We start from the raw sequence: 25,665 nt of genomic DNA, 5'->3' as shown, positions 1-25,665 counted from the left end.
AGAAACAAACAACTATTTTGAAGATACGTTGCAACCTTTACTTACGATATCGATTCGAGCCACAGATACGTTTGTACCTTTACTTACGATATCGATTCGAGCCGCAGATACGTTTGTAACTCGTGTCTTAAATCAGTAAAGCCACATTTTAATGTAAATCCCCTAATCTGCTCCATCCATGGTCCCCAATATACCACCCCCTAAACCCTTATTACAAATGATAATAGGATCTAACAATTTTGTATTGAATATATGTCAAAAGAAAACAATATTTACTAAACCATAAGCATGGCTTCATCCACTATATCACTCATCCACATGCCATTTCGCTATTTTTTAACCATCGCTTTTACTTCTATTATGCCTTGTTTGCAATCGCCACTGGAAAAAACAGTATTGAAGCCTAATGATGAATGAACAAGTATAAAAATGCAAGAAATACACTGGAAAACTTACCAAAAAACAATATAACGCGGTACTTGACGCGTTTTGGAACGCGTGTATAATAGACGCAGCTTCCACCTGGTCAATACTGATTGCGTTAGGGTAATAGCCAATAGGAGAGCGACTATCACTCCCATGCCAATTTCAAAATAAAATACAGTACTGTACTACTTTACCCCTACTTTACAATCAATCTTTAGGCATTTTACAGTCCAATTACTTTGAACTAATGTTGTTTTTCAACAATATGCTCCCAAAAATGGATGGATGTGCCTTAAGACAAACTTTTTCATGTTTATTATTGAAAATATCCCAAATAAAAAAAACATCTTCAGAACCAGATGTAATATTCAGTAATTTTACAGACTGATTTCTATTCACTGCTCAACAGTGAGTAAAAGATAGTTCAAACTACATTTCCTTCTCCAAAACATCTTAACGAGGAAGCTCGCATTTTTTGGACCTGAAACATTTTTCACCCAAAATGAACTTAAATCACTTTCACATCAACCAAGAACCAGCATATCTAATGTAACACGCAGAAATGAAGCAAAAATTCAAGTTTCAGGCAAGATCAGTAATGTACATATATACATGTTAGCAAAGGGACAACAAATTCATAAAAATGCCACACTAAATTATAATTATCGGGAGTGTCTCATTCCATTTTCATCTAAGGCGCATTAGGGGTTGTTTTTTGACCTTTTCAGTGTGAATAAAATCAGATTGAGCATGAATAACATTCGTCCACCGTGTTTAAATAATCCCAGACAATAAATACTGAGTTTGCATAGTGCCAGCTAAAATCAATACACTAACAAATGGAAGAAAATCAATCAAAATATAAACAAACAAATATAAAGCATTTGGTTTGCTTTAAAAAAAGGGGGATTTTTGCCCATGTTTCTGTGGTACTTATCTTTGCTGCTAGAAATAAAAAATAAAAAAACTTCCAATGGCTTCAATCCAGAGTCATGTGTGTGCAGCAGCAACTTCAGGGATGGCAAATATTTGGAAGAACATTCTGTCACGAAATGCAAAAAGCTTGAATTTGAGGTAGGCCAAAAAAGAGACATTTAATTAAAAAATAAAAACTTTCAGTAGTATTCAAAAGGCTTACACAAAAGCGTGATGATTTTTGATGATTGTGTGTTTTAAGTGTTGTCAAGTCTTTTGGTAGTATTTTTGATGTAAGACATTGTTTTGTATCTCTTTTGGAGTAAAATGTTCAAGATAATTCGTTCTTTTTAAGTGTATTATGACATGTGAGACTTTTTTGCTTTCAGTAAATGACTATTTCAAATTATGTGAGAGCACCATAAAAAGGGAAGCAATAGGCGGGTTTTTCAAAAGAGGCGGAAGAGCCGATGACGTTACCGGCTAAAAGCTGGGGAGGAAAAAGCCAGGGGGGAACGGGCCGGCCGAGGGTCATAGGTTCATCTGGAGGTGTTCCGGCCGCTTGGAGTTCAGGGGGTATACTACTTTTTTGTAAGTTGGCGTGCCGACGCTGGGCGGTCGCTTGATGGGCAGCGGTGCCGATGCTTCCGACGCGCCACTGCTGCTTGACGTGTCCGTTTGCTCTGACGCTGACACCTCCATGGGTTGTTCCGTGGACCCCCACGGCCAACCGTCACCTCGCTTGAACTTAGCCGGGCTGTGAAAGGGAGAAAAAAAAAGAATCAAATAAAACAAGTGCACGGTTGAACACAGGAAAAAAAAACAACGGATCGGCCACCTGACGGGCGTCCTCGGGCTTCCCGGAAATTTGCGAAGTGAACGCAGCTTGGGTTCCGGCGTGGACTTTTCCTTGATGTTTTCCAGCACCGACGGAGCCACGTATGTGAAACCCTGCGTACAAATATTCTTAACATAAAGCTTATTTTCATCCTATGCCTAATTAATTAACATGACGCACCAGGAAGATTTCGTTGGCGCTCTCACTGAGCGCCGAGTCGTCCGGGCTATCCACCGGAGGCTGGCTGGTGAACTCGGAGTCAAACTGGCTGACATCATCGGCCGATTGCTGCCAAGGGAAGCGGGTCAGTCAACCGGATGGCTTCGAGCAAGCGCCAACCGGATGGATGAACTCACCAGGAGTGGTTTGAATGGCGGTTCCACTTGCCGGGCCAGGAGTTTCTCCCAGTTGGTGTGGCGGAAGAAAGGATGGGCCTAGGGTAAGCCAACACAATACTAGCCCCTTTAGACATGCCAAATTAGACTACACCACAACTAGTCTTACACTTGTAGAGCGCTTTGACAGTGTCCGTATAGGTCACCAGCGCAGCTAATTAGGTTTTGACAGCGTAACCTTTTGATTATGTGCCGTAAAATAAATGCGCAAAATAGTACCTGGACTTCGCGAGCATCATTTGGCCCCGCCCCCAGCCGCATGGAGGCGCTCCGCTTCAAAAGCTGCGAGGAGAATACAATGTCAGGCCAGGTGGAGGCAAATTGAGATTGGCGATTCACCTTTTTGAGGAGATCCCTGGCTTCTTGAGTGAGGTAAGGCGGGAGGCTAAGTTTACATTTTAGAATTTTATCGATGGTCTTTTTTCGGTTCTCTCCGGTGAAGGGAGGCTACGGGAGAGAAGAGGTCAGCGCCGGGTCGGCAAGCGGATGACGGCGAACGCTTACTGCTCCTGTCAGCATGTCGTACATGAGAGCCCCTAGACTCCACCAGTCCACCGCTCGGTTGTGGCCGCTCCTCATTAGGATCTCTGGAGCCCTGAGTCAAGACGGAGTAGTTTAAAAAAAAAAAAAAAAATAATAATAATAATAATAAATTTGCATTGGAGCGCCGGCAGTCGTACATGTACTCAATGGTGCCGCAGAAAGTGTGGGTGACCGTCCCATCGTGGATGGACTCTTTGCACAGGCCGAAATCGGTCAACTTGACATGCCCTGAAAGCACAGATGACATTGAAAGTTGCCTCTTGGACTATTAGAGGAGCAACCAGAGGAAGAGATCGATTGAGCCAATTGCGTCAATGGTTTTGATACCGTTATTGTTAAGCATGATGTTTTCAGCCTTCAAATCTCGGTAGATGATGCCTTTCTGGTGCAGGTGACCCAGCGCCATTGAAATCTCCGCCAGGTAAAAACTGTCAAAGTGAGCCAAAAAAGTGCCAAAATGACCACCAAAAAAATGAAAAGATTTTTTTTCTAAATGAAAGTCAAAGTGGAATTAAAAATAAATCATATTATCACTTATAAGATCAAATCAAAGTAACTTGCCCCGTTTTAAATGTATCTTAAAAGTTGAAACTTACCATGCGGTATCTTCCATAAAGGTGCCTTCTCTTACCAGTTGCATAAAAAGCTCTCCACCTGCAGTCAAACACATTGAAATGTTGTTGTTGTTGTTGTTATTGTTGTGGTGTTGTGGGCCTTAGACCAATCAGACAATTCTTACCACTGAGATACTCAAGAATTAAGTACAATTTTCCTCCAGTCTGGAAGGCATAGATAAGATCCACGATAAAAGGATGCTTGACTTCTTCCAAAATGTTCCGCTCCGCTTTGGTGTGCGCCGTGTCCTTTGCGTTGCGAACAATCATGGCCTGAAAAAACACAGTGGTCATACACACATCCATACCCAAAAAGTCACCATTTGATTGGAGAAGGCTAATGACGTAAAGAGACCAAAGTCAATGGTGAAACCAGATTCTTGCTCACCTTTTTTAAAACTTTCATGGCAAATATCTTCCCAGAAGTGGAACCGGATACTTTACGAACTTGGAAAACCTGACAAAACCTAAAAGTTAGTTTAGTCTTAACGGAGTAAATGTTAAGAGGAGCTGACCTTTCCGTAACCGCCCTTTCCCAAAACTTTCAGCAACTCAAAGCACTCGGGCTTGATTTGCTCGGTCCCCTGGTTGACGCTGTTTTCGGAAATCTCAATCTTTTCACAATCGTTGATGTTGCTGGCAAAATTAAATTAAAAGAAATGAACAGTAAAAAAAAATCATAGTAAATATTCAATAATCACACAAACTGGTTGCTACTCACAATTCAAAACTGTTACATTGCTCCATGTATTCACTGATCTGGTCCTGAAAAAAGGGAGAAATAATAAACATTAGTTGCTGTGCTCATGTTTTTTTTTTCTTTTTTACCATGGTAATTTTTTAATATTCATCAACATACTCATTTGCTTGATTACTTTCATATTCTGCATTTTTTTGCAGCAGTGAGGTGATGAAAGGAGACTCCAGATCTCTTTGACCTCTAACTGCTTCAAGGATCAAAGATGTCGCCCAAGTGATGCTATAAATGTCCTTTTAGGGGGGTTGGTTGGCCATCCTGGTTTGTGTTCATGTCTAAGGTTCCTTATATTATTCTATTTGAACCTAAATAATGGTTTATCCATTCAAGCAAGTAAAATTACAGTACATTTCCAACAAATGTCATAGGCCACCCAAAATAAATTCACTTACAATTGACATCAACAAACGTCCAATGCAGGCAATACAATGAATTGGACGTCTATAGCCGCCAATGGCAGCCAATTGGTGAACCTAATTTTATGGGCTCAGGAAGATCTAATTAAATTAGATTGAAATGATCGCCCTTATTGCCAAGTGAAATATGTTGAAACAACAGTAATGTGGTTATCACAAAACGTTTAAGCACCAGGAAAGCACCGTCGCTTTAAATCGGGGGAATTGCGAGGAATGCGAGAGTTCGCGGGACGCGCTTATGTCCGATCATGGATGCCACCACCTCACCACCAACTACATTCCTCTCCTAATAGCATCGATGCTAACGATCTAGAGTAAATAGCACCTCGTCCTCGACATCGTCGTCCGACACGTTTCCGTCCGGTTGGTCCAGATCGATGTCGAAGATCCCTGCCATGGCTTCCACAAAAGTCAAGGCCGATCGCTCCCCGCCTCTTCCCGGCGACCTGCCTACCTGCCGGCCGCCCGGCCGGCGTCACACACAAACAGGCGAGGGAGTAAGCGTGAGCCGGAGTGGAGGCAGTGGTCTGGCTAAACAAAACACAACAAGCATTCTACGTTCGGGAAGCCGGGAACGCCTCTGGTGTCCGACTTAGATATCATAGGCGAGAAAAGATATAGCAAGTCGGATTCCCATTGCGTAGGTCATAGCGACCATCTTTCAACAGAAAAGGAAGGAAAGGCCACACTGAAAACAACAAACCTTCGATCCAGTAGATGGCAGTAAAAACACAAATCATTCTAAATACCAAATAGTAGTACATTAGATAGAAATCCCTATTTTGTCAAAAAGAAAGCAATTGTCATTCTTGATGTCATGCTTTTTCCCATTAACAAATTAGAGTATGAGAAATTAATTTTCTGACCTCTGTGACCCTTTGACCCCAATAGCCCTAAAATGTAACCATTCACCTTTTCCCTTTTGTGAAGTTGCATAAAACAATAACATGTACATTTCAAATGACATACTAAGTTGCATTGCATTGCATTGCTCTATAACAAATTTGCAGCCAAAACAGTGACACCTAGTGACACCTATGATGGTGGTGACATCGACGATTGTGATATGGATGGAGGGTCCCAAAGACATTGAACCGTGAGACGGATTGAAAGATTATGTGCAAGGTTTCGTGACATACAAATTCCGTATGACAAAGAATATCCTGTCAATTATCCTAATCTACGTCATTAACACACCTCAGTGACTATTGTACCTTTTTCATAACATCAATGCTGAAACTCAATAAAAGCTCGACTTGCGACTGAGGAAGGAGAGAGTTTCGGAAACTTTCCCAACCGCGGTTGTATTTAAACGCAACAGTCTCTTGCCTTGTTATTCCTTTGTGCACGGTTAGGACCTACGGGGATCTGTAACTTCAGACCCAACACCTTTCATATTACAGACATTTAATAATACCTTTCTTTTCTTTTCTTGGGTTGCCTTAAACAAAAACATAAAATGTGCTTTGATAGGTTTATGGCCCTTTTGCAAGAATTTTGATTGAATTCTGATCATAGCTCTGCAATCAAATACATGAAATATTTTTAAAGGAGGTAATATTAGACAGGTAGACTGTGTGTTTCCTCCCCGAGTATGCCTATCAGATATCAATAGATATTGGTTTAAAATGGCCATCCAAGCAAAAAAATGTTGTGACTCAGGTGGTTGACAGTGCTTGCCCTAAGGCCTACTCCATGTAAAAGCGCCTTGACACGTATTGAATAAATGTAATCATCTCTGGCCGGGAGTCAGTGGGACATCTCAGCAGTAGCTCAATGCAAAACATTGGAGTTGAAATCTCCAGCCGTGCTTTAGTTTCAGAGCGCCGACTCATGTTGTTGCTTTTTTCTGACCCTCAGCATGTGTGAGGGGAGCCTTCTTTCTATTTGATGACTCATTTTACAGGACGGATCCCTCATCCGAATCAAGGCTTTTCCGTTTTGTTCACGTTTACAAAAGCCTGACTGGGTGTCACGAGGCCCACGTCCGTTGTGGGTTGCCTTGTGGTCGGCAATGGAGCCCATCATCTATTTACCTCTTTCTATATCCGCCTTCTTTTTAACAGACGTGGCAGAAAATGTGTCAATTTTTAACATTTTAATCGACTTTTGACAGGCGCATATTTCTGTTTGTCACTTTCCCTAAAAGACTCTGGGAAAATAAATGTTTTAATGTTTTTTAAATTTCAATAGAGAAATAAAAATGGCATGTGCAACTATTTTAAAGCACAACATGAAAAACTACATTTGAAAAATATGTATCATGGTGTATATATATATATATATAAAATAATGTCGCTGAAGTATTAGTACTACTTTGCAACCCTAAGTATTTTGAATATCAACTCAAATAAGTCATCTGACCTAGCATTTATAGTCTAGTAAGTTTTATGGGTTAATAGCGAATTAAAATGCTTATTTTTCAAAATTGGTCAAGACAAAATGTCCCGAAAAAGGGTAATGACCCATAACCCCCAACACTCTGGACTTTGACAGAGACTTGCTAATCACAGCCACAATTAACATTAAAATCCATTCTTTTTGTCATTTGAGCTTTTGTCCAATCATGATAATAATGAAATGGTACCCAAATAGGGTCAGGGATGAATTTGTTGACGAATGTAGCATCATGTCATGGAAACTCTCTTGTCAAATAAGTCAAAGTGAAGGTGTGTGGGAGCTACGCAGTTGGTTTTGTCAGTTTGACGCCCACTTGCCTGCCTCATTGTTCCTCTGGCTGCTTTTACGTCCTGTGTGATCAAGACACACCTGAGTGACGCAGGTTGCCTGGCAAATCTCCTGAAACAACAAAAGTCCAAAAGCAAAGTCAGGCTTAACGTGGGATTCCATAGCACGCACGCCTTTTTGAACATTTTTTTTTTTATTGAGCTCATGATATCATTTGTGACTCACATAAGGAATGATGTTTACTCCCTCATATTAAGATGTGTGCTACTTTTGAGTGCCATACAACACCCAATAAAAAGGGTGTTTCACAAGGTGTGTTGAGTCATGGTTCATATTCAACATGAGGAAAATCACCAAATTATTTTATGGCATCTCGTGGAACTTTTATTTCAATGGTGTGAATATTTCAGCAAATACACAATTGGGCTAAAACTATATCAATATTGAATACTATTCTCTACTAAAAGGACCCCTCCACCCTTAAAACGGATACACCTAGACAATATTTTTAAAATGCATGGGTTACACTTGAACTATATTACTTTTTAATCTTGCAATTACAAATATTTTTTGTTAAAACAGATGATAACCAAGTATTTTTTAACTTATAATTTGTTAAGGTGAAGCATACCTCCAAACAGTAATTAAGTAGCCGCCTGCGTAAAATGTTTTCAAAAATAATAAACAATAATCCTGTCCATTTTCTAAAATACATTAATAATATACTAAAAATTACATCAAGAAGTTTTCAACCCCAAATTTGAAGACCTTTTTAACATTTATTTTGGACACTTTAATGATGAATAATGTATCTTTAAGATGAAATTCAATTCATCTTTAAGAAAATGTATAAAAACGTAACTTATGCCCTTACTGAAAGTCAATGTCAATTTAATGTTCATTTATGCCCCAAATTTAAACCTTTTTAATGCAAGTGTATATTAAAAAAATCTATGTTTTGTGTGTGTATTGTGAAACAATGGAAATACAATATTCCCCCTAAACATTACCTAAAAAATGTAAATCATTGGGCAAGGAAAGTCACTGTAAAAGAAAAGTGTGCGTCACCAAATGAGCCATAAAATGATGGCTAACGTGAAATAAGACGGCTTGTTTTTTTGGAACGTGGGTGGCAGGAATTAGAATGCAAATCCCATTGGAATTAACATCCTGCTAACGTACGGTACAAGTAGGTGAATGCGTGTTAGCTTTCGGTCAATGTGCTCGCTCGGGCACTACTAATTTGCATGTTGGTGTTCAGCCTGGGCAGGGAGGGGCCGGCCCACCGGCCCACCAGCCCACCGGCCCACCGGCTTTCCACTCTCTCTCATCTCTTTTGGATGCATTTGGTTTGCAGAACCTGGCTCATCAAAGACACATTAGACAACCCCCACATTTTCAAAGGCACACACAGAAACATGCAGTTTTACATACACATATGCCAAATTTGAATTGACAGCAAAAATCAAAGTGATAAAGGGATTCAAGATACAATAAGATGTCTTACCGTATTTTTTTTTTATTGCCTTGATTTGATTCAAGAGAATTTTTATGATGTGATCATGGTGAGGGTGTTGGGTATCGACATTTTTGAGGGAAGCGTTAAGTGCTATATAAAGGTTTGACTTGCAATCCAAAATGGAGATTATGTCAGTGTGGAGAGAGCAAATCGGTAATGTGATAAGTGCTTGAATGTGAAACATTAGACGTGGCTATCTGAGTGCTGATGGATCCTCCTCATCCTCTCTTGGCTGACTGGAGATTCTTGAGAGGTTTCAGGGTCAACGTGTCTGCTGTGGTGGCCAACGTGTGGTCAATGTTTCAATCCAAAAAATGACAAGAAACCCTTGATTTAAAAAAAAAAAGACTTTATTGGAAGTTCAAAAAAAAACAATAGATTACATACAAATAATGCAACATGAAAAACAATGACTCCGCGGCTCAAATGTGGACAATAATTAAAATATTAAAAAGTACAACCATTTCAGAGATCAAATATGGACACAATTATTAAAAAAAAGTCTGAGGAATTGAATAACCTGGACAACTTTGATCCAGTTGCTCTGACAAGACAATAGATGCAGAATGCCCCCCCCCCCCCCCCAATAAAAACGATTACCTCATAGATTGCTCCAATAGAATGCAAGAAATCAAACCTAGAGATTTAGTGAAAAAGTTGAGGAGAAGGAAGTACAAGAGGGAAGAGTTTGTACCATTCTGATGAGTGCTGTCACAATACTATATGATGCAATAAGGTGTGTACTCTCTAGTTTCTCCGAAAATTTAAGGGTAGTCATCTCACACCCACACCCAGTCCACGACACAACTGAAGTGAGGTCATCACCACATACTCCCGTATGTACACGAAATATACAGTGGTTCCAGATTTGAATCCTCCCCCCCAAATCAAGAACAAAGCATGGCTCGGATGCTTTGGGCAGGCGGTTGGGATAAAGGGAAGTACGCTTGTAGCCCGCCACGCACCCACCCTGAAATGGGAACTGATGCTCACCGAGACAAAGAGACAAGGAGGAGGTGGAGGAGGAGGAGGAGGACAAAACAGGATGCTGGTCAGATGAAAGAACCCAGAATGTCAGACAGCCTACAGACTGTTGTCGCCTTGTAATCTTAACAGCCAACACCAGTCTGATAAGCTATGTGACAGTCCGGGAGAGCCACCGGCACGGAGGACACGGCTCGGGAACAAAGCGTTCTAATCCCACTTACCGTGAAATGCCAAAAGCGGGAATGTCGGCAGTGCGGCGCTGGCTCGGGCCCGAGCAACAGTGCCTCTCTGTTTCCAATCTACTCCGGCGATTCGTCTCTTGGCTCTGCGACTAAAGGCGGTGCAACGGGTTCATTGGAGGGTTCAGCTGAGGTAACGGCACAGACGCTTTTCAATGCGCGCTCGCTTCAAAAACCCCCGCCCGCCCGTCCTTCCGTCCCCCCCTATCCTCCCTCCCCATTCCTCCTCCTTCCCTCGCTCACTTGTGCCGCGCTCAGTCCAGCGTAGCCATGCGCGAGAAAATAGAACACTTTAAACACAAATGCCGGATACCGTAGAAAGAAAAAGCCTCGTGAGTTACGGTCTAAACGGCAAGTGTGCGGCGTTAAGAAGTGTAAAGCGCTTTGTGATAGTTACGTGCAGGTGTCTAGTTTTCTAGTAGCTTGGTAGAAGCCGTACAAAGAAAAATCCAGCTCTTTCCAAATATACAAGATGCTGCTATCAAGTTATAAAAAGAGGCAGCTTAAGAGTGAACATGCGGGGGTTACAAAAGAGATTGTCACGCTCGGGAGGCTAGTTTGGTTAGAATTGTTTCCAGCCAATGTCAGACCACCACCTACGTTCCCGTAGCGGACGTCGATAGGATTGAATACGTGCTCGCTCGCATCTGGTCGCTGACTCATGCCGCCTTCCCACAGGCAGAACAATGAGAGCAGACAAAAGGAGCGACACGGACCAGGGTGTTTTATCGTTTTGGCCTCAGAAGGTAGCCAGATAAAGGCCAGAAGAAAGAAAATTGCGGCGTCTTGGCGGCTCTCAACAATGACAGATGCTCTGAGAACAAACACTCGAAGGTCTCGTTAAACTACCGGGAAAGGAAAACGGAAGGAATGATGACGGAAGAATGATTTGTTAGGAAATGAAAGACTTGCCGGTTAGTATAAACACACTCACCGGGAACTTTCTGGGTGATGAGCAAAGGTGAGGTGCAAAAGTGAAAATAGTGGTCTCCAGGTGGACCGGTGAGACCACCGCAACAACGAGCGTGTGCGGGACAGATAGACATCGGCGGTAATAAAAACCGGTCGCAACCCCCACCGTCCTCCCTCCGAACGCCCCCGCTGACCCCGGGCCGGCGCGTAAAACTGCCTCGCCGCTCTCCCGTAACTGCGGCGGGCTCGGGTTACGAGAAAAGAGGAACATTGTTCTTCAAATGCCTTAATCTGTCCGTGCCACTCTTAAGTATTTCCGTATAAGCCCATTCACAACCACAAAAATTTAAAAAAAAGTACATCTTGCTTTCAAAGTGAAGTGAAAAACCCCAAAAAGTAACGTCGGAGAGCGCACGAGCCACTCGACTGGCTCTTTTTGTTTAAGAGAGGGAGGTTTTGAAGGATTGTCACTAGCCCGGGGAGGGGGGCCGGTCGGTACTGGCTGCCCCCGCCTCGGTCTACAGTAAGTGCTGAGTTCAGGCGGGGCACCGAGTGCAAGTGCGTGTGTGAGACACACACTCACATGCTCCCAATTGGTAAGATGGAGCATGAGTCAGCAGACTACAGTCGTACACTTCAATACCGAGTGGAGCCAGACCCCGCGGTGGCCCCTCTCCATCACACACACACACATATACACATCCACACAAGTACAGAGCCCGCCCAGTGCAGCGGCGCCCCGTCACTCCAAACAAGCCCCTGCCATCTAGCGGATAACTAAATAAACGCCAAGGTCCCGCCGATGACATTTCCTTATAAATGTGCTGTAAAGGAAACCAAAGAAGAAGAAAAGAGAAAAAGCAGAGGGAGAGCGCATCCCGTCAAAGAGGCAAAAGTGAGGGGCCGACATTCCTTCCTCGGTGTGCTCATGTGAATGAATAGAGGCAGTGAGCTGCGGGGGGTTTGGGGTTGGGTGGGTGGTGGGGGGCGGGCGAGGCCCCCCGTTACTTACGGCCGGGGTCCCTACTCGGCCCTTCCGAGGGCTCCCCGAAGGCGCGCTGCAGTGCCGCGCCCAGCGGACAAGCGAGTCTGCCATTCCGGGGGGGGGGGGGGGGGGGGGGGGGGAAAGAAAAAAATGAGATGGTTAGGTATGAACTGCCGGGTAAGAGGGGGGGACGGACGGACGGACGAGGGGCACCAATCACGTCACATCTTTGTTACTCACCAGCCCAAGGGCATTCACAAAGGGAGGCGCGCTGGAGGAAGACCAGGGGGCAACGAGTGCACTCTCATCATTGCTCATCCACACACGCAAAAAGGTACACCCAAAGCCAAACACACCAAAAAGGAGGAAAAATGGAACGGGATATTTCGAGCAAAAAGCCAAAGTTGTCTGGTCCTCAGATGGTGGCTGCGACAGCTGTAGTCATCCACATTCTCCTGCTCTCTCTCTTCCCCTCTCTTGCTCTCTTTCGCTCTCTCTCTCTCGCTCGCTCACTCTCACACACCCGCACGCAGAGATGAACCCGTTCAACTCCCTCGCAGTGCCGCCTCTGCCGCTGCAGCGTGGAGAAATGAATGACTTCTCAGAACTCTCACATTTATCACAGGCGGTTCCTGTAAGAACTGGTTTCAGCCAATTAATGAGGAAGTGAGTCTCACCGAGCTGTGTCATCACTGGCTGAAACCAAGGGGGGTGGACCACAAGGGGTGGGTGCGCCCGTAAGACGGCCCATATTAGGAAACCCTTTACAACACTTAGCCACCAAGTACAAGCACACTACCGAACCGCCTTCCCTCTTCATTGTCGGTCGGTAGGGGAGGGGGGGGTTGTTGCGGAGAATTCCCTCGAAGAGCGACTCGGCCCATCCCTGAGACGCAGCAGTTAGCGATTTGGCGCTCAACAAATACTTCCTAATGACCCGCTTTCAACCCAAGTAAGCCTGACGCTATTTGCGGTGTCATCCTCAGCCATCCTTTGTTCAAAATGTTCCATTGGGCGAGCTGGCGTGGGAAGTGGCGTCACAAACGGTTGACTTGATAACTTTCTCTGAAGGAGGCCAGTCATTTCCGTCTCTTCCCACTTCCTTTAACACGCCATTACACACCATTAACATCATACAACTCCACAGTATTTATAGAGGCCTTAAAATAAAATAAAAAATAAAAAAACAGCAGGTAAACGATTCCGCAATAAGAAAAGCAGTCACAAAGAATTAACGTTGCAAACTTCTGGAGGGGAAAATGAAGCTCCCTAGGAACCCCCTTCCCCCGAGTGAGGGGAACAACAAATTCCTGGGCTCTTCACAAACAGAGGATGTCACCCACTAAAAAGCAAGTGGTGGAAAATGAATGGAAATGTGACCAAATAACACAGAAAGGCTCGAAAATCCAGTACACAACACAATATCTCGTCTGTCGGGGGCTCGAAAGGGGATTTTCAGAAATGGCGGCCGACTCATCGCCGAGTCGATGAGCAAGACTGAGTCACGGGCACGGCCGTGATCACCAGCGAATGCCGTACAAATACTCAGACTGAAAAATGCACGGGGAAGTCAGGAGTGTCTCACACCCCAAAATAATCTGGATTTTTAAAAATAAAAAAAGTTTTGGTCCTTGTTGGGAATATACTTGACTTTTTGTAGTGGAGGCAAAATGTGTTGTGAGTAAAAACTGACTTTGAAATGTTTTTGTAGTGTGCTAAATGTTATCTTTTAAGGTTGTAGAGTAAAATTGAGTCGAGTAGAAAGGTTTGTCGCGAGAAAGTTTGTGGCAGTCACAAGATGTAATTTAGATAAGAGCTATTTACAGCAGCTACTGATCATACTAACGACAGGTTTCTTTAAAATACTACTCAAACTGTAAAGTCACAATACGGGCACAAAAGCTCCAAACTAGATGGTGTGAAATAGAGTTCTATAAATAAAACTGAGTGTCATGCTTAAAATTTGACCCAAAAATATCAATTGTGAACAGTATTGCAAAAAGAATGTTCTATTTTGTGCTTGAAGTATTTTAGTTTATTACTTTTTGTAACTCATTTAATGCTGTAAAATAGTTTTTTTTTACTTTAAGAAAGGATCCTTAAGTGAAAATGTTTTTTAGATTCTTTAAATGATTGTCATGAGAGCTTAATTGCCTAATTCACTATAAAATGACTTTAAAATAAAAAAAAATTTAATAGATGATGTTACCATGAATTGAGACAAATGGGCTTCTATGCTATTAGACTAAATGGATATAAAGTCAAAAAAGAATAAAAATGATGGTAGTGGCAAAATAACATTATGTTGTGATTATAAAATCTCAATTTTTGAAGTGTATTATTGTACTGTAAATGTGATGTTTATTTAAAATGTCGATATATTATAATAAAGTTACCTTTCATTGATACAGCTTAGTCGGTCGGGTGTGTTACTGATGACTTCATTTCTTTGTTCAAACTTGTGCTTGACACACAGTCAAGTGAGCATTAAAAAGTAATATTTTAAGTAATAATTTTAAGTAAATCTTGAAAAGGAGGAAGGATAAAAATAAAAACAATGTTGAATTGTGATTTTTACTGAGTAAATCCATTTGGATGAATTCTCCCAGTCATTTTCCTTCATAAGTAACATTACTTGCAGCAGCAATGTGTTTTGTACAAATGTAAAAAAATAAGAGTAAATAATCAAACCAGACTGTCATTGACAGTCCATGGTTTTTTTCAATAATTAAATTTTATTTACTCAAAGTAGTTAAGGGGACTAATACAGTCTAGTCTTACACAAAAGATAGCTCTGGTTTATTTTTTTTTTGTATCATGGTCTTTCATTTTTTCAAAAAAATAAAAATCTGGAATATATTTATACTATATATAGGTCACAGATGTGGTGTCTAATAAGTCTTGTGTGAATAAATCACATTATGTTTCACTAAACTTTCTTCAACAATGAAGTGGGTCAATTCTATTTATTCATTTCAAAATCAAGCAACCTATAAAATTATACACTATAATTTACAAACCATCAGCAAAGTTGCTGTTATTGTGCCTAAAGTTGTTTGTGTAAATTTGTGATTTAATTAAAAAAGAAATGAATGACTTTAAGTCACATTTGGATTCTTGTATTTTACATTTAACTGAATCACTTCAAGGAAGAATTTAATGACATCAACCAAACTGATATATTCAATAAAAACATCTTCCATATTCTTAGTAGTACTTAATAGTAGATTTTTAGTTTTTGTTACCTTGACTCTTATTTCCTATCAACTTATTCAGATTTACAATGATCTACAATTACATTGTTTTATTTTAGGTTAACCATTCAGCCATTACCATTTATTAAAAATAACCTTTATATTTTATAACTTTAACTTTGCCTTCCCCGATCTATAATAAGGAACAAGAGCACAAAAACTATTGAATGAGGGGAAAAAAACCCACATGACTCAACTTCCTAGAACATGGACGTAACAGAGAACATTTAATTGAGAGAGCGCTATCTCCTCTCCCATTTTTAATAAATGACTACTTCCTGCTGCCGCACGTGTGTTTGATGCTTAGCATCCTGTGTTTATTTAGTAAAAACGGAATTCCACAGGCCATGAGTCAGAGCTCACCTTTGACCTGCAGGCTGCCACTCGGAATGGCATTTGCACATACGCACGCACGCACGCATGCACGCACGTACGTACGACGGAAGGCACGAAGGCACCCACATACGCGTGGCCCGACGCCCCGAGCTGGGGACGATAGAGAACAAGGGCTCACATGACAGCTCGGCCGGGTCCAACTGGTTACGACACCTTCACAACAACTAGCTTAGGCAACACTGTTACCCAACACTCCACGAGGCCACAGTTCACACCTAACATAACAGCACCAACAACAAGACGGCAGGATTTGGCGAAGACAAACACGAAAGCCAAAAAAAAAAAAAAAAAAATCCCCACCATCTCCAATCTGGCCAAACTTGAAAAATGAGTGGAATAACAGGAAATATTTTTTACCCAAGAAAAATGACGAGTGCTGTGTCATTGCAGTAAGGTAATATCTATTTTCCTATTAGTTCCAAAGGGGGCTTTTTTTCCCAATGACTGAATCACTAAAGCACCGAAACCCCCCATCTTAGATGGAGATCCCCCTGCCTGGCATGTTTATCACATCCACAGTAGTTTGTGTGTACCCAAACTAAGACACATACTGTACTCTTGGATGCCAGCTCGTGTGGCAGGAAGTCTAGTGGAAACAATCATTCTTATTTCCCCTTTTAGAGCTCCATTTGTTTTTCTGCTTCAAAATATTTGACCCAAACAGACTCAGGTAGTAAGACACAAACTGTATGTACACACTGAGCAAAAATAAACTCATCAGATTCTGTTCAATATGTAAAAGAGAGTCTAAGACTGGCAAGAAAAGGAATTAGATCAATATATGTTTTTATATGGAAAAGAGCTGAGGCTGTAATAGAGTCAGTTTTAAGTGCAGTGTGTAAAATTAATTTATTAAACTTTTGGAACTGGAATTATTGAAATTTCCTATATTATCAAGATATTTGTATATAAGATTCTCTATCTAACACAACATATTGATATATAATTTATTTGCAACCTTTCTTGTGCTCTATAACTAACTGACTGCAAAAAATATCAGATTTTGTAAAATGTATTAAACTTTTAATATCTAAACTGGAACTGGAATTATTGGCATTTCCAATATTATCTGTCTATTTGTCTCTATCTAACACATAATATTGACATATCATTTCTTGTGCTCCATAACAAACCGACTACAAAAAAACATATTTTAAACTACTCATGCCTTTTGCTCTAATCAATTTAAAAATATATATGTGCATTCCTCTTTCCTGAGTCCATTGAGATCATTAAAAAAATCAGGGTCCAAAATTATAAGGATGCAAAGTCCTTAAAATATCTAGTGTAACAACAACAAAGGGCATTTACAGTACCGGCTAAAATGGAGACCACTCCCTCGCTTTGTTGGGGATGGATGGGTGACAAACAGTTGTTTTGACAGAAATGGGGTGGGGAGCAGAGGAGTCTGGATGGCTGAGCAGGTACTAGCCGCCTAATGACTCATAGCGTTTCTTGGGCGACAGACACACACTATTGGCAACTGATAAAACACATCATTATATTCATCAATATCCTCAATGAATGCAGTTTCTGCTACATTAAAACCACGATGACCAGATGATGGATGAGCAAGCAGCATATGCCGTGTGGAAGATTGGACAGAAATACAGAAGCAAGGAAATAAAATGTGTAAAAAAAATCAACATGATACCAGATACGGAACGCAAATGCGACCTCTCCCTTTTCTTTGTGTGCCTCTCTGACGCTCACCAAAGCTACGCTTACATTACAATCATTGTTCCCCTTTTTTAGTCTCTCCGAGTGCCTTATCAGTGAACAAAAGACCCCCCCTTTATACCATTGATCTGTTAACTAAGTTAATTCAACTTTGGGAGTCTACATTTTCTTAAAAAAATGTACCAGGAAAGCAGAAAATATATGAAATACTGTGAAGTCAAATCTACTACAATTTTAGAATGACCCAAAATTGACTGAATTTTAATCCAACCACAAGCCAAATGATAAAATTTCGGTGATGGTGAATGGAGCTTCTAAAAACAAGAACCAGGAGGGCAAAAAAAAACAGAAAAATCTCATCATTGTCAATGTGCTTCTCAGGTGACTGGCACTCCCAGTGCTCACAAAAACTACCTTTAGTGTGTTGGATTAACTCATAGAGGACTATCAACAGGAGTCAAGTCCACAAGTGTTGGATTTCTCCCTCCATTGGCAATTAATCCAAAAGTCAAGAGAAATAATGCATTGAAAAATACAACCAATATTCCCCTCTGCATTCAATAATTTACATTACAATGAAATCCTGCTATTTTTTTGTTAGCTGACATACAACAAAACAAAGTATCATGATAATGGTGTTTGAGATCATTCGAAAATTTGCACCATCTCTCATTAATAGGTATTTGAGTAGTGAGGAAAATCTGGAAAGATCCAGTAGGATCCAGTAAGGGGCTAATGTAAGCCTGGGTGACCTGGCCTGACCCATAACTCTCCACTGGCCCACCGCCTGCTGTGATCCCCTAATGCCAGTAGCCTTGTGAGGCAGGAACAGCCATCTGCGGACCCATTGTGCTGGTCATGAACTCCCGCCTTAAAGATGGGCTCGCATGGAAATCATTGCATTCTCATGGAGACGTCTTTGCCACCCCCCAACGGCCCGGCACACCACTGACTACTGGATAACCTTTTCAAATGGGGGCTTTTCCTCTCTGCATGTCAATGGCGGCCTCAGCAAGAGCCACCTCCATACAGGAGCCTGAAGGATTAGGCAGACACAATATACACTGATTTGATCAAGATGGATGACTGACAGTAGTCCGTTTCAATGAGACACAAGAGGATGGGCTTTCTTATTTAAACAGCAAAAAGATTAAGTTTGGCCATTTTCTATACAGAAAACTGCATTTCAAAGAAAAAATGTAAGAAAGTAAATGGGTCATTTTAGAGTTACTAGGCAGTTTTACATCCTACATTTTTTTTAAATACCAAAAAGTCTACTTAATAAATAGATTGAACTGTTACTTTAGTCCTAATTTTTGGTGGAGGCTATTTGTTGTCTCGTGTAACCATGGGAAGATTTTGTTTTACAAAATATGTCTAATATTATTTATTATTCATAGAATGTGCATCCCACAATATGCACGCAAGCCTGCTACCATAACTTTTTTATCACAGTAGAAGGAAGAAGTGAGTCATCAAAGTTTACCAAAACAATGAGTAAAGCAAATATTTCTCCTCTTGTCTATTTTCCCTATTATTGCAAAACAATTAGTTTTGGTTGAAAGTGTCACTCTACCTCACACACCTTGTTATGGATATAATAAGAACATCTAAACATCTAGCCTAGCTTCACCTCCTGAAAAACTATACTATAAAATTGACCATTCATTTGTAAATTGAGCTTATTAAATGATTGATAGTCTACAACCTAATAACGATGAATATGGGCTAGAAAACCATAAATGCGAAAATTTGTTTGCCAAGAATTCTGAAACAAAAATATCCTCCAATTCTGCAATGCCCCCCATTTTTAATACAGCAATTGAGGTTGCAAATTTCAGTCTTCAAATGTCAACTTTGCCAAAGAACAATATCAAGTTTCATCACAATTATTTAACAAGACTGCTTTTAAAGTAGTACTTTTTCAACACCCGCTAAATCGTACCCATTTCAGACAATAACAACAATGCTCTCAATACAAAAACTGTCATCGTAACGCAATTAAACAAAGTCAACTCATACTTGGACATTTTGACTTTCTTGTATCCCATCTTTTAGTGTTCGCAGACATAAAAAAATTAATAAAATTGGCCACTGATGATTTTACAGGACTACATTTTCTTCCTCACAAAAGGCTATCAATTGAACTAGACGAGGCGAGTTCTTTTCTCTTTTTTTGTGTTAGGTAATGTGCCTGATATGCAGACAAAACCTTAAAAGCCCATGGTCTGTGACTACTTTAGATGTTGATCAAAGCTCTATTGCTTTGGACTTTGCAGTACATTTCCCGACTGTAGCGATGACCGTGCACGCACGGACGCTCCTGAAGAGGAGACAAGTACATTAGTCACAGGATGCAAGTCTGATCAGACGTGGCGCTTCGTCCACCCTGTTTTCATCAGCACAAAAGGCTTAAAAGGGGGGCTTTCGTGGTCAATTTCTGGCAGTTCAAAGCAAAATTATCTTTATTACTACGAAGCCACTGCTGACAGAAGATTTTTAGATGACCTGATATATTCTACATACATTTTTTAACCCCATATGGTGTAAATATCCTGCTTATTGACCCACAATGATGAAAAAGAACCTTAAATACAACCTACATTCTGTTATACAGTACATTAGTCACTTAAAAGTATAATCTAAAGGGAAAGCCCATTATTTTTAAAATGCCAAATACTAATATAAAAATAAATTCACATTCAATTAAAAATCTAATATAAAACATTACATCCCCATAATTTTAAAAAAAAAAAGATCTCAAGAAAGGATTAAGTTTGTGTACTTAATCAACTGGGCGTGTATGTACAAGGTACAAACCGATTTCCAACACCTGCATGTAATTTGATACAAAAAAAAGCTCCAGTCAATGGCAGGCGTCCATTCAGAAGGTGAGTTGTGAGGGTGAAAGAGGCAAGCTCAAAAGGTGTGGTTTATGGTTGATTGGGTAAAAAAAAAACAGGAAATGAGTCAGAGTGAATGTGTCATCAACCAATCAACTGTCACTCAGACCCACATGTTCGTGGAATAGTGAAATAGGGGTTTTCGCAAGTTTACTACCGTATTTACTATGTGCCAATATGAATGAACAGTGTGTGGAATTCAACACACTAAACTAAATGAATAGGAGATAATGCAACTGTGTATGTGTGTGTGTGTGTGTGTGTGTGTGTCTTAGTGTACACATGCATGTCACTCCCACCCACAGGTGTGTCAAAGGAAGTTTCCAAACCACTGCCCCTGGCATTTATTTCTTCAAGGATATATAGGTCATGGCAGCAAGTATCAAGGCTACAATTTGATTGCACACATTTCATTGGGTGTGTGTGTAGTCAGTGAGATTTTCCCTAGTTTTGCATTTCTGTTGATATACTTTCAGTTTTATAATTTTGAAAGAACAGATGTCTCCTCAATACCTGGCCTCTAAGCGAGGTGTCACATTCTGCCACAAAATACTGCTACCAAAGAATCATTTCAACAAAAACAGTGACTTTTAAAAGGGCACTTAACAGCAACAAGTCAAACCAAAGCATTCCATTTGAACACAGATTAAGTAGATAAAACAATACTGAAGATCAAGGCATCTTTTAAAGAATCCAAAAGCATTTTTATCCCGTCTAGCAGCCTCAAAATGTTCCGTCATCGGGTGGAAAGATCCAAGTCGTCAATCACCTAGCAGGCTATTGCGGCGCCAGAGAAGAAGAGAATCCGACAAACTGCTTACAAGAGAGCAACAAGTCATTTCACGGGATCACAATGTTCAGTTCAAAGGCGCCCTAACCTTTTCTGACCTTTTCCTGCTTACCCAAGAGCTATAAATGACCTCAAATACTACAACCAAAAAGTTCCTTAACAGCCGACACCAAAAAAAAAAAAATATTTTGGTCAACACACACTTGAAAAGGCTGACCAATCCTCACCATGATGATCCCTAAAGATGACACACACAATTCATTTAGCATGTCAGACGATGATGTGAACCATGAGTTCACTTTTGTTGCAAAGTGTGTATCATACATTGATTTCTTACCACTCACACACACATAGACACACACACACACATCTTGATCTTTTTCGGAACTACGATGACACCCTTTTGTCCAGCAAGAAGTAAAAGCTTCGGGATGTATGACACATCGCAGACAGCACATTGGATAAACATACTGGCAATATATCATGTCACAGTTTCTCCATCCTGGTGTAAAAAAGATGGCGAGCTAGTGTAATGTAGGATGGTGTGTGTGTGTGTCATTTCTGCAGAGGGGGGGATCTAAGGGGGCCAACTCCTGTCTGGTACGATTCCTGCTTAGTCACTAAGCCCAGACGAGACGTGAAGGCAAATCATCGGCCCAGAATGAGTTTTGTGGAAGATATTTTAACACAAGTGAGCTTTTCTGATACATATTCATCAATAATAAGTCAGGGAATAATCAAACACTTGTTTACTAAAATGTTAACATTTATAAAGTGGGATTACATTATATTATTATAATCATTTAGCCTCAATAAAGTGATTTCATTTTTTCTTTTTTTTTCTCCCAGAGTAGAAGTTGGCTGTTGCTGCTGATTAAGAGGATAAAACTTAATTAGAAAAGGTTCAGAAATGGTTTTTATTCTGATCATATTTGGATCAAGCTTTCAATTGCTACTGATTATTTTGTGAAAATATGAAAAGAAAAGCAATGACATCCATATTTTTCCGAGCCTATCTGATGTCATGTCTCGCATATTATATGATTCAGCCCTTTTTTTTCTACTAGATTCCACAAATAACAAATTTAAAAAGACAGCAATGATACAAATAATTTCCCACCCCTGATAAATTATATGAAATTCTATACAAATTTAAGACAACTTGAAATTGTGTAGGCTTTCTGTGCTGATGGACCATTAAAAACTTTTAAATAACTTTAATATATTAAGTCAATTATTAGTAGTTTGGCCTTTAAAAAGGTTTTAGGGATGCTCTAAACTTATGGAGCATTTAAAATATATATTTTTAAGCACTTTATTCTTTTGCATGTGGATTATTTATATACAGAAGAGTAAAATGTAAAAAAAAATGAATTAAGATTGGGGATTGCTGATTTGACAGTAACTTTTGAGACATGTTGGCTAGTTTGTCGTTACAAAGTCATGCAAAAAAAAAAGCCATTTCAACCCACGGGATCTTATTTTACATTCTAGTCCTGAAGGGTTTCCAAGGATACTAAATATATAGTGAGGAATTACAGGGACTAGAGTATTAAATGACACAGAAGACATCTTGAATTTTCTGGTTTTTGTCTGATTATAGATTGATGACAAAACTGACCAAAACACACATTCTTCATTTAAATTACATGATATTAATCTGGATTTTGTATTTTTATTTTTTTTTACTCACTCATTGTTCAACTTGTCGTTCCTTCAACGATAAATTGAAGATACTGCATTCAGGAAGAGTATCTGTAAACGTCACTTTATTCCAGGAAATGTTTTCACAGACAACTGACAAGCATGTTTCAATATTTTCCCTAGTAAAATGATCAACTAAAATGTGTTTTCAACATTCACTTATATGATGCGTGACGGCCAAGCCAAGAATGTGCTGCGTCACATATAGACGTGTTGCCTCAAGTGTTTTAACATCTGTATTTATCCTTATTTTATCTTTGTTTTCTTTTTATTCACTAACATTATCACAATCATCGACTTGCCAGCCTTGAAAATTGTGTAATGCCCATTTCATGATTCCTTCTATTTCCAATTCCAGGGTGATAAGGACTTTTTGACTTTCCTTTGTAAAGATCACACTGTATCCTTAAATACTATAAAAGTACAAGTGTAATAGATAAAGTGGAACTAAGAAATCTTTTTTTTTTTAGCTCAATACAGGATTGCCACAAACAGTGTCCAAAGCCGCACATACTTGAATCTTAAGTATTCCAATGACTGCAATTGTACAATAAACAGAAAGTGGCATAGCCTACATTTCTTCCATTTCTAAGAAAAAACATGGCAGGACTTGCCATTTTCTGACAGTGTGCCATTAAAGGAGCCAAATGTAAGATTGGTGGCCAATCAAAAACTGCCAGGTAACCCATTTCACAATCTACTTTTGGATGAAATTGTGTCTGGTCTGCAATCCATGTCAAAACTGCATTAATACATTTCAACCAGGCAAGAAAAAGGCTATAAAACACTATAACATCCAAGAATAGCTGTTTAATTAGCTTTTTTTTTTACACTTTACTTCTTTATCCGCAATTGCTTTCTCTTTCTAGGTAAATATAGCACCCCCCATTTAGTTTTTGTCAGATTTTGCGACGGACACCTTTTCTTTTCCAACTACTGCATTATCTTTGCTATCTATGGGAAGCGGATGTCCTGGCAACCAACTGAGATAAAATTGGATGATTCACTTACTTTATGATTCTCATACACGTTGCTACACGCTCATCCAAGTCATTCATGAGTCACTTTGACACACAAACTCAATACACTATTGTATCCATACTTAACTAAAATGACAAGTCTGCCTTGTAGGCACAAGTGAAAGTGCATTGAAAACATGCCGCCTGAATATAATAGCTCTACATCAAGTATTATATTTCTGAGAACCATATCAGGTGCAACTGTGCCACACCTCACCCATCTCATGGGCCTACAAAAAGTGTATTTCCATGACATCACCTATTCATTTGGTATTCAATATGTAGCGGAGGTGCCACAAATGTACAACAACAACAAAAAAAAACATTTCCTTGGAGACTACTGAGAACGCACCCGAGGCATGAACAACGACATCTCGTTAATCCATAATTTGAAGTACCGACGCAGCCGTATTTCCGATATGTCAAGCCCGGTCGGATTTGAAAAGATTGGAATAGATCTATTCCTACTGCGTGAAAATGTCACATATGTGCCATATACTGGCAAAAGAAAATGGCAACTTGGGACTCACTTTGGGAGGGAATATGATTTCAGAGACCAAGAACAAACATCATACAGGCTAAATAACCATTATTCCGTTATATTATAAAAGCCTAGACAACACAACTTTGCCAAAGTCTCATTTCCCGTCCATAAAAAAAGCACCCACCCATGATAACGCCACCTGCTTGTGGTCAATGGTCTGACATTCTTGCTTTTAATGTCCAATGACCGGATGACGACTCTCCAGCATCAGACTTGGTCTTAAGGAAAACATGTCTAGCTGGAAATGGTCAAATCTTTCTTTCCATGATATCGAGACCCACCTCGGACAGAAGGGCTCCTCCGGGTGTAATTGGTTCCAATTTATGTTGGGCATGCATGACAAGCCCTCCATCACTCCCTACTTTTCTCCATGGCCTCCCACGGACAATTTTCCAGCGCATCACCCCCATACTCAGGATCAGAACAATGTTTTGATAAGGAACTTTGAACTTCTCCTAAACCTTTCCAATTGCGCCCCGGACAGTAAACGGTCCTATGAATCGAGCTCATCTTAATAGGCACATTTTTCTAAAGGGTAGGTTTTTTTTTTTTAAATATATTTCTGGTTATTTCTGCACAGTGTACTGCAATAGCAGGAGGGAGCTGGAGCTACAAACACAAAATGGTTGACTCCCTACAGATGATTGAACAAAAAGGATCCCTTGCAATAACTCAGACTACTCATCTTTTGAGTCATTATTTAATCCCTAACTTCCTCTGTAATAGCTTCAATAAAGTTTATTATTAAATGGGAAAATTGTCATTAACAGCTGTGAATGAAAGTGTACTCAGATACTCTTAAATAAAACATTTAATATGAATCTGTGCATACTGTTGAAGTCCTATTTTTTACAGTTTATGAACTATTTTCAATGAACTAAACAAAGCAACAATGACTATTTTTTTAACAGTAATTTAAATTCAATTTAGAATAAGAAACTTTTTATTATTACATAATACACTTAGAGCAGGTAGGGATAATTCATTTTTGTTTTACTATGCTTTTGGAAGACTTTGAATGTGCTCACTCCAATTAAAGTAAAACAAAATAAAGTTTAAGTAGAACTATATTTTGTATATTAACAATATATGATGAAGACAGAATACACATCACTATATTCATATTCCTTACTTTCTAGTG

General features: G+C 40.0%; 1 protein-coding gene and 1 long non-coding RNA gene across 9 annotated transcripts in view; both read right to left on the bottom strand.

The window, feature by feature from the left end:
* Nucleotides 1-714: 714 nt before the first annotated feature.
* The window catches only part of rps6kb1a (ribosomal protein S6 kinase b, polypeptide 1a), a 39,505-nt gene continuing 14,554 nt past the window's right edge, over nucleotides 715-25,665 (bottom strand). For 6 of the 8 annotated variants that reach the window (XM_077740857.1, XM_077740856.1, XM_077740858.1 and 3 more), the window contains 15 exons: nucleotides 7,622-7,703; nucleotides 4,453-4,496; nucleotides 4,247-4,367; nucleotides 4,120-4,188; nucleotides 3,857-4,004; nucleotides 3,714-3,771; nucleotides 3,445-3,545; nucleotides 3,255-3,345; nucleotides 3,079-3,169; nucleotides 2,914-3,021; nucleotides 2,794-2,856; nucleotides 2,536-2,613; nucleotides 2,360-2,467; nucleotides 2,180-2,292; nucleotides 715-2,098 (listed from right to left, as the gene is read on the bottom strand). In XM_077740857.1, coding sequence (XP_077596983.1) covers nucleotides 1,873-2,098; nucleotides 2,180-2,292; nucleotides 2,360-2,467; nucleotides 2,536-2,613; nucleotides 2,794-2,856; nucleotides 2,914-3,021; nucleotides 3,079-3,169; nucleotides 3,255-3,345; nucleotides 3,445-3,545; nucleotides 3,714-3,771; nucleotides 3,857-4,004; nucleotides 4,120-4,188; nucleotides 4,247-4,367; nucleotides 4,453-4,496; nucleotides 7,622-7,630 — 1,428 coding nt within the window. In that variant the 5' untranslated portion in view covers nucleotides 7,631-7,703 and the 3' untranslated portion in view covers nucleotides 715-1,872. Of the gene's footprint in view, nucleotides 2,099-2,179; nucleotides 2,293-2,359; nucleotides 2,468-2,535; nucleotides 2,614-2,793; nucleotides 2,857-2,913; nucleotides 3,022-3,078; nucleotides 3,170-3,254; nucleotides 3,346-3,444; nucleotides 3,546-3,713; nucleotides 3,772-3,856; nucleotides 4,005-4,119; nucleotides 4,189-4,246; nucleotides 4,368-4,452; nucleotides 4,497-5,229; nucleotides 5,600-7,621; nucleotides 7,704-25,665 lie in introns of those variants that run through there. The other 2 variants (XR_013329810.1, XM_077740855.1) reach the window with 2 other exon arrangements.
* LOC144212982 (uncharacterized) lies at nucleotides 11,595-14,321 on the bottom strand. The gene is made up of 2 exons (XR_013329852.1): nucleotides 12,475-14,321; nucleotides 11,595-12,338 (listed from the first exon to the last, which is right to left on the bottom strand). It is a non-coding gene; the product is annotated as an uncharacterized LOC144212982 (long non-coding RNA).

This window comes from Stigmatopora nigra, chromosome 19 (assembly GCF_051989575.1).
Source record: "Stigmatopora nigra isolate UIUO_SnigA chromosome 19, RoL_Snig_1.1, whole genome shotgun sequence".
Lineage (NCBI taxonomy): Eukaryota > Metazoa > Chordata > Actinopteri > Syngnathiformes > Syngnathidae > Stigmatopora > Stigmatopora nigra.
The sequence above is the reverse complement of the archived record's forward strand: the minus strand, read 5'-3'. Positions and strand labels throughout refer to the sequence as shown.